The sequence below is a fragment of the Cucurbita maxima genome, unplaced genomic scaffold, assembly GCF_002738345.1.
Source record: "Cucurbita maxima cultivar Rimu unplaced genomic scaffold, Cmax_1.0 Cma_Scf00021, whole genome shotgun sequence".
In the NCBI taxonomy this organism is placed as follows: Eukaryota; Viridiplantae; Streptophyta; class Magnoliopsida; order Cucurbitales; family Cucurbitaceae; genus Cucurbita; species Cucurbita maxima.
In genome coordinates this window covers 2,832,302-2,845,148 of record NW_019272037.1, presented here as the reverse complement: position 1 = coordinate 2,845,148, position 12,847 = coordinate 2,832,302, and the positions used below count along the sequence as shown (strand labels likewise).

The 12,847-nt window shown below is 37.9% G+C and overlaps 3 protein-coding genes and 1 non-coding gene across 6 annotated transcripts; 3 read left to right on the top strand and 1 right to left on the bottom strand.

The window, feature by feature from the left end:
• The first annotated feature begins 712 nt into the window (after positions 1-712).
• Positions 713-3,637, top strand: LOC111495030 (E3 ubiquitin-protein ligase SIS3-like). Its single transcript, XM_023144892.1, has 10 exons — positions 713-1,046; positions 1,116-1,154; positions 1,305-1,371; positions 1,450-1,523; positions 1,628-1,766; positions 1,850-1,942; positions 2,026-2,091; positions 2,190-2,309; positions 2,888-3,001; positions 3,083-3,637. Exons 1-10 carry the CDS (start codon positions 1,018-1,020, stop codon positions 3,410-3,412), a joined length of 1,071 nt encoding a protein of 356 aa, XP_023000660.1. The 5' UTR covers positions 713-1,017; the 3' UTR covers positions 3,413-3,637.
• A 1,471-nt stretch (positions 3,638-5,108) lies between these two features.
• Positions 5,109-7,319, top strand: LOC111495028 (serine/threonine-protein kinase HT1-like). Its single transcript, XM_023144891.1, has 3 exons — positions 5,109-6,108; positions 6,407-6,862; positions 6,978-7,319. The coding sequence occupies exons 1-3, from the start codon at positions 5,749-5,751 to the stop codon at positions 7,239-7,241; spliced, it is 1,080 nt and encodes a 359-aa protein (XP_023000659.1). The 5' UTR covers positions 5,109-5,748; the 3' UTR covers positions 7,242-7,319.
• A 72-nt stretch (positions 7,320-7,391) lies between these two features.
• TRNAL-UAG lies at positions 7,392-7,471 on the top strand. The gene has a single exon. It is a non-coding gene; the product is annotated as a tRNA-Leu (tRNA).
• Positions 7,472-10,394: 2,923 nt separating this feature from the next.
• LOC111495389 lies at positions 10,395-12,219 on the bottom strand. Of its 3 annotated transcripts, none has more exons than XM_023145403.1 (2): positions 11,073-12,219; positions 10,395-10,686 (listed from the first exon to the last, which is right to left on the bottom strand). In XM_023145403.1, the coding sequence occupies exons 1-2, from the start codon at positions 12,013-12,015 to the stop codon at positions 10,661-10,663; spliced, it is 969 nt and encodes a 322-aa protein (XP_023001171.1). In that variant the 5' UTR covers positions 12,016-12,219; the 3' UTR covers positions 10,395-10,660. The 3 variants fall into 3 exon arrangements, with proteins under 3 accessions (XP_023001171.1, XP_023001172.1, XP_023001173.1); XM_023145404.1 differs by having other exon boundaries at positions 10,395-10,674; positions 11,073-12,218; XM_023145405.1 differs by lacking the exon at positions 10,395-10,686 and adding an exon at positions 10,688-10,748 and having other exon boundaries at positions 11,073-12,218.
• Positions 12,220-12,847: the final 628 nt, after the last annotated feature.

The following is a 12,847-nucleotide window of genomic DNA, read 5'->3' as shown; positions in this document are numbered from 1 at the left end:
ATCTCAGTTGGGGGGAGAATGAAACATTTTTTATAAAAGGTGTAGTGTGCTTGGGCCGATACAATTTTACCTAAATTGATTCTCACTAATTCACCCACTAATTTTAACAAAAACAACCTGTGTTGGTAGGTAGATGTTGTGGAGAAATAGGTTTATTTTGAGACATTAAGGTTAAAAATCATAGAAATAATTCCTTTGGTGCATCACTGTCAATTATTTTTTGGTTGTGCTATAATATCTCACACTCACACCTTACCTGTCCTCTAAATAACTAGCATTCATTGCCCTCTTCAGCTCAAGCTGGACCACTGCTGACTGATTTTGATAGCTAAGTTTGCATGCATCATTTTATTTCTTTATTTCCTCTTCCTTTTCATTACTACTCATATGGATCATTATTCAATTTGATCCTAAGATATTATTAGTTCAAGTGAAATAGATTCAGTGTTCTTGTGATTTCTTCTTCTGGGAAATGCTAGTTTTTTTTTTTCCATAATCCCATTGGTGAGAGGAAAAGTTGTTGTTTGTGACCCCACACCCGACACAAGATTTGTTCAAATTTTGGGTTTAACTAAGATTTCCAAACCAAAACCAAAAATGGTGAGAGGAAAAGTTGTTTAATTTGAAATTACTTTCTTTTTAAAGAAAAGTTGCATACTTACTTTAATGGGTAGAGATTTGAATTTGCAGGGTTGTGGTTACAATTATGCTCTGAAATGGCAGTCATTACGCTTTACAGTTGTACAAGCAACGCTGCAGAGATATCAGATAACTGCTCTGCGTGCTCACCCCCATAGCCCAACGGCATCCCTCTCTATGCTTCTTCCCCCTTCTTCAATTCCTTCTCTTTTTCCATCTCTCTGTTCTTCAATCATTCAACCCCAAAAACAATTTATTTGATTTCCCTTTCCCTTTCCCTTTCCCGTGGTTCTTCAATCGTTTTCCTTCCCTCCCATGGCGACCCTTTAGCCATTGTCGGCAGCTCCAGCTCCGAGTGTTCTTGTTTAGTTCTTGGGCATGGCTATTCGAGGAGTCGATTTCAAATGGTAAATCTCTTCCCTTCTTTACCCTTATCGATGGTTTTTAACTTGCTTCAGTTTTTCCGAATTTTTCAGGTACGATGGGTTCTTCTTGTCAATGCTTGCTACTAGTATGTATCCTTTGTCACTCTCTATCAGATCTTAACATTGCTTTCTTCAATCCCGCAATCCCGCTATTGTGACAATCTTGTTTACTCAAATGATCACACACCAGCAATAGACCCATTTTATGTCTTGTTTTTCTTTAACTCTTTTGCTTGTTAGAATCATTGTGAGTATCAATTGGAGAAGGTACAATACCTGTACATATCCTTTGCACATATGGATCGTGGTACGTGTCTTAACACATATATTCATGATTTCTTGCTTGCTTCTGGTGGCTATGCATAACAACACTTTCTTCATTCAGGTTGATTATACCTCTGTGTTTGCTTTTCGCCTTCTGCTGTTCATAGATAATGCACTTTCAGCTGGAATGGGATTGTAAGACCTTCTCTTCTTATACTCACTACTTGTGGGGAAGCTCCTAAGTTCCTCAGATTCATAAGGGGTGTCTTGTTCTTACTGTTGAATTTAAATTTCGTTAGAGATTTCGGGTGGCAGCAGCGATATGCTCGGTTCTGTGGACGAGTTGTGGTTCTTTCTATTCTATCTCTATTGCTGTACCCCTTTCTATGTGCGTGGACTGTAATTGGGACTCTGTGGTTTAGAGATGCTAAAGATTGTGTAAGCTATATTATTCCTTAACATTGCCTAAATCATGTGTTTACAAGCTTTGATTATTTAGTTCGTGTTGTTAATGCGTGCAGCTGCCTGAAGAAGGACAGAAATGGGGCTTCCTCATTTGGTTGCTTTTCAGCTACTGCGCCCTCCTTTGCGTTGCCTGCTTGTCAATTGGAAAGGTTTATCAGTTTCTGTCTACTTCTCCGTTCTTTTATTTGATACTAACCGGTTTTCTTGTCGCTTCTTAAACGGTTTTATGCAGTGGTTAGCGCGTCGACAGGCTCACTTGTTCCGTGCGCAACAAGGCATACCGGTATCCGAATATGGGGTAAGCTTGGAACTGTTTGTTATTATAACCCTTTTACTCTTGAGTATCTGTTTAGAATCATTAAACATTGGATTGATTAGCAGTTTTCTGCATACCAGGTACTGGTTGATATGATTAGAGTTCCTGATTGGGCATTTGAAGCTGCAGGATTGGAAACACGACGCATTGGCCAAGATGCTACTGGGTACCATCCCGGGTTGTTCTTAACCTCGGCTCAGGTAAACGTCTGAAGCTTAACTCGATGTGGTATAGAAACTTTCTGCCCTTGGCTATGGATATGTTGTAATAACATGTATTCGAGTCGTACCACTTGTCTATTTCTTTGGCTCTTATTGTAACAATCCAAGCTCACTCCTAACATATATTGTCCTCCTTTTTTAGTTTTCCCTTTCGAGCTTCTCTACAAGGTTTTTTAAACGCGTCTGTTAGAGAGAGGTTTCCACACCCTTATAAAAAAGGTTTCATTCTCCTCCCCAACCGATGTGGTATCTCACAGTCCACCCCCCTTTGGGACCCAGCGTTCTTCTGGCACACCGCCTCGTATCCACCCCCTTTCAAGGCTCAGTCTCCTCGCTAGTAATAGTAGATATTGTCCTCTTTGGGTTTTCTCTTTCAGGCTTCCCCTCAAGGTTTTTAGAACACCTCCCCCCTTCGGGGCCAGCGTTCTCATTGGCACTCGTTCCCCTCTCCAATCCATGTGGGGTCTCACGATTATGAACCAGTGGTTTGGTTTTGTGACTGTGGTCAATAGTGGTGGTGGGCATGGAGTTCTTAGAAACGGGCTATTTTTGTGCAGAGGGAAGCTGTGGAAGCTCTCATCCAGGACCTTCCAAAGTTCAGGCTAAAGGCTGTGCCAACAGATTGTAGTGAATGCCCCATTTGCCTTGAAGAGTTCCATGTAGGGAATGAGGTAAACTCTTTGCTTCATATTTCATCATTCATCTTAAAATGTTTACATACCCTCTTCACATTCATTTTTTCCTTTATGCAGGTTCGTGGTATGCCATGTGCTCACAATTTCCACGTCGAATGTATCGACGAGTGGCTTCGTCTGAATGTTAAATGTCCTCGATGTCGCTCCTCCGTCTTCCCAAATCTCGACCTCAGCGCTCTTTCAAACCTACATTCAGACACAGAACAAACATCTGCCATTGCTTTCGTAACAAGCCAACCTTCAAGTCTGTCGAGATCGGCTCCGAGCCACCGCGCATCTCATACCGAAAACACAGCAGGCCTCTATACCGACACGACCTTAGATGCCATGGAGAACGGAAGCTCACCCATTTTGAACCATCTTAACCAGAATTGTTCAGCCCCTTAAAACTTTCTCCCCTCATTCACCACTGATAAACCAAATTCACTGACATCTACACCTAAAAACCAAGCCACGGAGGAAAGAATAGTCCACGTGGGCTTCCTCCTGGATCCTGCAGATTCCTCACTACTTGACAAATATTATATATATATTTTTCTTTCAATGTGAAAAATATGTGACATTAATCATAAACATTAAAGCTTATTAAAAATTATGATATAATATTTCTAAGCATAGGTTAAAATAAAATATTTTATTCTCAAAATCTCATTAAATAATTATATGATTTAATCTCATGCATGTGCATAATCTTATTAAACATCATATTGTATTTATTATATCATATGGTTCTAATTAAATAAACGGATGAAGATTGAACATCATATTGTATTTATTTTGGATGAAGATTGGTTTGTTGGTTAATACAAATCAAATTATTTTGATAATGTAGGGTGGGAGTTAAATAAATAAATAGTTAATTATTTATAGAGATAATGATTGAACCTTAAAATTATTGAGATCCTAAACCCTTTTTTAAAAACATTATTTTATTATGCTGTCATCTTTGGGATGTCAATCTAATCCTTGATTTTATATGTATTAATTGATTAATTATATAACTCAATATACTTCCAAAATATAATATTACCGTGTAAGTAGAATTTAAATTAATTAATGTTTATGTATTTCAATAACTTAATAACCTTCAATATTAATATTAGAGGTTTTTTTTGAAAGAATTAAAATTTCATGTATTTTAAAATTTAGAAATTTATTAAACTTTTAATTAATTAAGTTAAATAAAATTAAAATGAGAGGACAAAGGAAAAAAGATTCCACTATAATGTACGGACAACTATTTTGGCACAGTCAGAAAACAAAACACCGTCCTTTATTTTTTTTTATTCTAATTCAATTTAATTTGAAATGTTATATTTTTTAATAAAAGCTCTAAACTCAAATTGAAATATATTTTTAAAAAAATTCTTTTTAATAAATTATGGATAATACTGAGAGTAAAAAAATAATTGAGATAAGAATCTAAATTAGAATCTTAACAGAATCTATGTTTTTAATAATTAATAATTTAATAAAAATTATAGTCCTTTTTGTTTGTAATAATATTTTGTAAGACTGTGAAGTGGAACTTTTTATATTAAAAAATAATAATATTAAATAAAAATGTGAAGTAATTTATATTATTTAAAATGATTAGATTTACTGAAGACAGAAATTTAAGGGACCCAGGGCAACTTTTTTGGAGGTGGTGCTTATTAATAAACAAACAAATAAATAATAATAAAATAATGATGGGGGGATAATAACACGTATCGATTATGGTAAATAGGTTGTAAATCTAGAGAGAGAAACACGTGCGAAGGGAGGAGAGAGAAAGGCCGTATACGGAAGAGGACCATACGGCTTTGTCCGACAAGCCCACGGATCCTTCCCTGTGATGTGGGCTCCACACCCAAACCCTTACCCGCCCTCGTCTTCTTCTTCTTCTTCTTCGTCGTCGTCCTCGTCGTTTTCTTCTGGTTCTGTTCCTTCACCTAACCCTCTCTTTTTTTTTTACCCCCTTTTACCCATTTTACCCTCGTCTCCCATTTTCTGTTCTTCCCATGATTTTTTGTGCTTATGGGGAGAGGGGGAGGGGCAAAATGGAAAAAAAGAAGAAGGTAAGGGGTGAAAAGGGGGAAGATGAAAAGGGTTGGGTTCATAATCAAAGAGGACCCGGGGTGTCCCCTAAGATGAGGATCTTTACACGTTATGAATGTAAAGGGGCATAACCCAAAGGCCATTGGTATTAGCTTTGGCTTTGCCACAACACCGAGACAAGACATACAGACAGACAGAGAGAAACCCGCCAGCTCTTCCTCATATGCTTTCACTGCACCACCAGAAACAACAACTACATCTCAACCGACCCTTTTTCCCCCCCCTTCCCCTTTTACCTCTAAACTTCCCATCTTCTTCTTTTTTCCATTTCTCTCTGTTTCACCTCCCAATTTGGTGTTCTTGAGTTTGAAAGAAATGACCCTTTTGTTGTTTTCTTCTGCTGTGTTGTAGATTTAGATGATTATATGTATATGGGTGTGTCTAATTTCAACGAAATCTGGCTCTGTCTGTATCTGATGCGTGAGTTTGAAGGGAGTTTTCTTTTTGTTTTGCTGGGATGACTTTCTTTGTCTTGGTTCTTTCTTGCATGAGCATTGGAAAGGGAAAATGTAGTTAGATTCTGTTTTTTTCAGCTATAGATCCATTGATTTACACAAATTTCGACTCGATTTAGAGTGTACATTGATGAGATTGAGGATATTGATTAAATTTGGGGACACCCCATGAGGAATTTGAGCTGGTTCAAGCCAATTTCCATCAATGGGAAGCCTGGGAGGAGGCTTTCCCTTGGAGAGTACGAGCGGGCTGTGTCGTGGTCTAAGTACTTGGTGTCTTCAGGAGCAGAGATAAAGGGAGAGGGAGAAGAGGAATGGAGTGCAGACATGTCTCAGTTGTTCATTGGCTTCAAACTTGCTACTGGAAGGCACAGCAGGATTTACAGAGGCGTTTATAAGCAAAGGGATGTTGCAATTAAGCTGATAAGCCAGCCTGAGGAGGATGAAAACTTGGCTAACTTTCTTGAAAATCAGTTCATTTCAGAGGTGGCATTGCTGTTTCGATTGAGACATCCCAATATCATCACTGTATGTTTCATTACTTGATACCCATTTCTTGTGGGTCTGTGTTTTTTTTTTTTTTTGATGTCTGATGCACTGAACTTGGGTTCTGATAACTTCATTTGTTCTCTAAACTTTGATGCAATGCCTTAGCTTTTAGCATCTCATCACTGGAAGATGAGAGAAAAATGGCATCTGTTTATGTTCATTTCTTAGGACTTTATGTAATTTTTGATTCTTGATTGAATAAGATTGATCTCCTTGTGCTGTTTGTGACCTGCATATTACAAAGAACACTTGATGAGATTTCTTTTACTGGAAACAGTTCATTGCAGCTTGCAAGAAACCTCCAGTTTTTTGCATAATCACGGAGTATATGGCGGGGGGCTCGTTAAGAAAGTATCTGCATCAACAGGTGCCACATTCGGTTCCGCTGAACTTGGTTCTGAAACTAGCACTCGAGATCTCGCGCGGGATGCAGTATCTTCATTCTCAGGGAATACTCCACAGAGATCTCAAGTCAGAAAACCTTTTACTTGGTGAAGATATGTGCATTAAGGTAGCTGATTTCGGTATCTCATGCTTGGAATCTCAATGCGGAAGCGCAAAGGGATTCACCGGAACATATCGATGGATGGCACCGGAAATGATCAAAGAAAAACACCATACTAAGAAAGTTGATGTTTATAGCTTTGGCATTGTCTTGTGGGAGCTCTTAACTGCATTGACACCATTTGATAACATGACTCCTGAACAGGCAGCATTTGCAGTCTGCCAGAAGGTAACAATCACTTTTCTAGTTTTAGCTCGGTTGATACCTATTTCGTTCGTGTTGATATCTATTTCGTTCGTGTGTTCGTCGTGTAACTGATTTGGATCATGTCTGTGCTCTACAGAATGCAAGACCACCTCTGCCTTCAGCTTGCCCGGAAGCGTTTTGTCATCTGATCAAGAGATGCTGGTCGAAAAATCCCAACAAGCGACCGCATTTCGACGAGATTGTTTCGATTTTGGAAGCTTATATGGAGTCTTACAATGAAGATCCAGAGTTTTTCTGTCATTACGTCCCTTCATCTAGAAATACTCCATTACAATGCTTACCAAAATGTATTACAGAACAATTGTGTGCTTCCTTGAAGCCTAGGAATTCATCATCTTGAATCTTGTATGATTGCCAAGTACAGCTCCTTGTCTTGCATGAAATTGTTAGGGTTTTAATTAAATCCAAGTTTTATGGATTTTTGTATTTTAAAAGAATTGTTTTGTTTTTTGTGGTTTATGAAATTTAAAAAGAAAATTGTTAACAAATTGACAGTTTGGCCGAGTGGTCTAAGGCGCCAGATTTAGGCTCTGGTCCGAAAGGGCGTGGGTTCAAATCCCACAGCTGTCATGTTACTTTTTTTTAAAAAAAAATGGGCCTGAAATTAATGAAGCTCGGCCCAATATCGTGATGGGTGGGCCCATGAAGATTTGGCGGGGAACATTGGAAGTGATTTAGTGAGGGATTTGCGGTGTTCGAAATTCTTATCTCTGTTCATTTGCTTGAATCCTTAATTCCATCGGTTCTGCGATCTGCGTCTGTGATTATCGGAAGGTGGAGCTCTTCCGATGGCGGCCGAGAATGTGAGGAATTCAGGTCGGCAGATCTCTTGCATTTTTTTAAGATTGATTTTCTTTTTCTTTCTTGGTGTTGTGATTGTCTATTGAGGCATCTAGTTTTTACTGTTCTTTGTGATTAGTGGAGGAATTTTATGGCAATGGCAGCGACTCTCCTGCCAATCTTAGAAAATCTCCTATTGAGAAAAATGGCCTTACGAAGGAAGAGATAGATTAAGCGATTAGGGTTTATTCTATAATTTCATATATGCTCGATTGTTTCATCCAAATCTTCGTGTACCATGGCTTGCGATTTAAGAAGCTTCAACTCAAACTTTCCAGCCTTCAGCTTCTGCACCCACTGCGCCTTAGAACTGCCGTCGATTTCAGGTGCTGGAGTGGCTTTAATAATTAAGGCACCTGTCCAGTATAAATTCCTGTTGAAGTTGGAGATTCTAGGAATTCTCTTTTATTTTCATTGAACTTCATGTCATAGAGCAATATTTAAGTGTGCAGTGAAATCCTCTGCTGTTGCTCATCCTTCTGCGTTCATAGAGGAGGTTACTGACCTTCCAAAAGAAAATCATATTTCTGTAAGTAGATAACGCCTCTCAACTGTAAGCTGCTTATATTTGTTCGTGTGCTTTCTATGGCAGTCTTTTGATGGTTTTGTGTGTGCCGATCTGAAAACCTTAGATTTCTGAATTTGAGTACGGGCAGAGGAGAGATACCCTCAAATAGTAGTTCTCATGCAGGATATCAAAGGAATCCCTCCCACCCCTAGAAGAATACAAGTATGTCCTTTGGCAACTTGCATATCCATCTCCTGAGTTGATGGCCTATCCATTACGACACAGAATTATGGGATGACGATTCAGCATCTTGGGGCAGCAATATATCAAAATATATAACCAGGCAATTCGGGGCCATGGGTTTCTCCTCGGCTACCACTGCTCTCGGTACTAGAAGCAGCTGTTGTCTAGACTGAAACTGTGAAATCCAACGCAGTTGGAGAAGGGAACGAAACATTACTTATAACGGTGTGGAAACCTCCCCCTAACAAACGCATTTTAAAATCGTGAGGCTGACGACGATACGTAACGAACTAAAGTAGACAATATCTACTAATAGGGGATTTGAGATGTTACAAATGGTATCATAGCCAGATATCAAGTGGTGTGTCGGTGAGGATGCTAGCCCCCAAGAGAGGTGGATTGTGAGATCCCACGTTGGTTGGAGAGTAGAACAAAGTATTCTTTTAAGAGTGTGGAAATCTCTCCCTGATAGACACGTTTTGAAACTGTGAGGTTGACAGCGATTCGTAACGAGTCAAAGAGTTGCTAGTAGTAGTCTCGAGCTGTTACAGAAACATTGACCAAGCCCAAATACTGTAAGTATACTTCTACAGCATTGTAAGTACCAGAGTGTCTATTCACAGAACAGTCTGTAAGAGCTGCTCATATATTTTTAGGTAATGGGTGTCTGTATGTGAATTGACATGTTTGTTAATATGCATTCCAAACAACGTGGGACAGCTACATTTTTCTCACATGGATACTTGACATCTTAAATATTCAGGGGTCATCTTAGTCTTATTCTAAATGAGCCAAATTATGTGTTTATTTTTTCCCCTTGTTGGCCAGGTGAGGCTGGAGTGGGGAAAGGGCTTGCTTCTGCACATGGGTGGGTTTGGATATTTATTTGAGAAGATCTGGAATACCCAAAGGACAGAATCAGACAGGAAAAACTTTAACTTTTAGTACAGATATTGGAGCATACACTTGGCTGTTATATTGTGGCGGAAGACGGCGGCGCCCACAACTTTGGCAGCCGGCGGCAGCCATTGTTTGATTGGACTCCCTTTTCTGGCTGCTAGCAATTGCAAAGCTCACCGTTCTGTAATTTTCAAGGGATTCGCTTTTGCTGTTGGATTATTGTGTTTGTCTTTATTAATGTTGTGATTACCGCTCCTAATCTTGGCGATAAGAACATAATTGTGATTGCCTTTCTTTTTCTTTTTTAATTCTACACTTAGCATTTTAAGGAGATTTAGAGTTAATAACACTGCTTTTATTAATGTAATTAGTATGAATTAGGAGTAAAATGTAAGCTGCTTTATAAACGAACATTATCAAAGAATATTATTAGACATGTCTACTTTTTTAATAAAAAATAAATTTCTAAAATAAATAAATTTAAAAAAAAAAAAAAAAAAAAAAAAAAAACCTCCTGCTGTACAAAGAAAGTCCAATATTTTCAATTTTAAAATCATTAAACCAACAAATAAACCTCTATATACTCTAAATTATCCAACTAGAACATTTTTCATAAAACTTAATTCTAAAAATAACATTTTCTAAAAATAACATTTTTCATAAAATTTGTAATGGTTGACAACTACTGTTGTTTCTTTGAGTAAAATACTTAAATTCAAAATTTAGGAAATGAATCCTAAAATTTTAGGACATATAAACACGATCAAGATTATCATGCTTCCAAATAACAACCACGATAATCATGGGTAGCAACCACTACCATCCGCTACCAACAATAACCATCATCATTCACAGCCGACGACCACTAACAGTGACCGAATATAGTGTTTTACTTAATAACTTGGCGATTACAATTCATAGAAGCATTTTCACTAGGAATCTAAACATTAAACTTAAAAATGAAGTTTGTAGAGGGAGAAAACATAACTAAAAAGAAAGAAAGACAGAAGGAAGATTATGCTTGTAATAAAGCAATACAAACGACCCCCCCAAGGTGGGTGGATGTTTGGTTAACCAAGAAAGAAGATAAGGAATCAAAAGAAACAAAGAAATTAAAAAAGTGGGACAAATTGTAAAGTTGAAGGAAATGCTTTCAGATAGAATAACAATAATAAATAATAATAAAAAGTTGCCAATGAAATTATGGGCCTACATCTCATTTTCTCTGCGCTTTCATGTGATGCACCAATTTTGCCTCTTTCTACGCATCAATACTCAGATCCTACAAACCAATCTTCAGTAATTTTCAATTGGGATTGGGATAGTCTACACGATATTTTGTCACATTTCTTCAAGCTTTTGAATCAAGAACAAAGGTCAAAATTAAATAGTTCATATTCAGAGATATATATATATGTATTGAAAATTATGAAAATAAATGTACAACATTATAACTCAATACAACCAATCACACATAAGATTTTGCCTATTTCTACTTGGTAAAGATTGTTTAACAAATTAATTATTCCAAATTAAGGATCATTTTCCGCACACCAACACCCTAAATACTTGTTAATTAATTTCTTTTTCCAGATTACGTTTTAGTCTCTTCTTCCCCCAAATCAAATCTTATTTCAAACCCTAATATTGTTCAGAATTGATGTGAGTTTTTGGTCATACCATTGACATTCTTCAATAAATCCGCCGTTTCTTGTCCGTACGCAATCGATTGTCTCTTCCTATCCGCTTCCTTCGACTGATTCTTTACGTGTTGTCCTTCGTCAGAGGCCGCAGGAGTGACATTGGCAGCCGTTGCCGCCGCCGCGGCTGCGACTCTGCTAGATTTTACTTTTCCGGCGGTCTTTTCGTCTATCTTTTCCTTTGAGACCTCGGCGATTTTCTCAACTCTCTTGCTTGGTGTTAAAAACACGAAGGTGTCCTTTCCGTCACTGTTGCTTCTGTATAGAAGGTCTCGGAGTTTCCATCTCTTTGACGAGCCCATAGAATTGCTCTTTTTGCATCTTTCGAGCGATTCTTTCGGCGACCAGACGCAGAACGTTCCAGGAAGGACTCCGTCAAGCTCGTCGGCCTCAGACGATGAGCACGAATTCGTCTCGCGCTCTTCGCTCATCAGTTTTCCCAGCGATGGACGATGAACTCTCTTCGGCTTCGGTTTTTTCAAATTTCCGTCGTCGTCCTCGCCGTCAACGTTGCTATTCTTGTCTATAATCGAACTGCTCAACAGGAGATTCGTGTTGATAACCGGATAAATCGGTCTAATCTGACCGTTGTAGAATATATCCTCGGCCGAGATCGTTACCGCCTGTGGTTCCGTAGGAGCGACAGAAAATTCGAACTCATCGTCTCCGATTTCATCTACAACAGACTCCGTTCCACCATTACCGTCGTGTATAGGTGCTAGATTGAATTCTTCCGGTTCAGTTCCGTGTTGGAAGGAAGACTCGGCGTCATTTTTCCAGTCGAAAATATCGGTATCAGAATCAGATTCTTTCCGGAATTCCTCAACAACACGGGCGGCGATTTCAGCAAATCTTCCGGAAGAGTAGCTGCTGAAGCTAGGAGAGAGGGAAAGAAGCAAGGAACCTTCACTGCCTTGCATCATTGAAGTCGCTGAGATTCTTGAATTTCCACTAATTGTCTGCAACCGTAACTTCCATTCTTTTGACAGAGAAGAAGAAGAAGAAGAAGAAGAAGAAGATAGAAAAAGAAGAAACGAGAGAGAAAAAGGAAATGACCAAAATGTAATGGTTGCAGATAGTCGAGAATGATATAATGAGCGGTCCTTTGGGAATTTTATTTTCCCAATAATATTTTTCACTTTTTGAGTTTTCTTCCGACAAATACGCGCCACAATTTCCACCTCTTTTATTAATGAATAAATAAATAAATAAATAAATAATAATTAATATTTTTCTCACATTAATAAAATTAATATTGTATCATCTAAAATCCATAATGAGGGCTTCTAAATTCTTGACCTCGGATACACGTCAAACGTGTCATCAATACACGTGGAGGATTGATAGAGTTCGTTTGTGTTGGTATGGTTCTCGGTAGATATTTTGTACCGTTGGATTTATATTTAAATCAACAAAGATTAGAGATAAAATAAATAATGGATTTCTTTCTTTTTTTTCTTTTAAAAATATAGATTAACAATGATGTGTTATCACTTAATTATTTTCCATAAAGGGCATAAACTTAAAAAACTTATCTATTACATTATTTAATTTGAATTTTTTGTCTAGCTAACAACGGACCGCTCTACCACTAAGCTATTGAGGAGCAATAGTAAATTCGATTTTCGAGAATTCAATTCTTGTTCTCAACTCACAATCGATGTGATCTCAAGGTTTTCTTGTAACTTTCATCTCATGTGCATCTCGTAAACGGGTCTACAACTTAAAAAAAAAAAAAAAAAAAAAAAAAAAAAA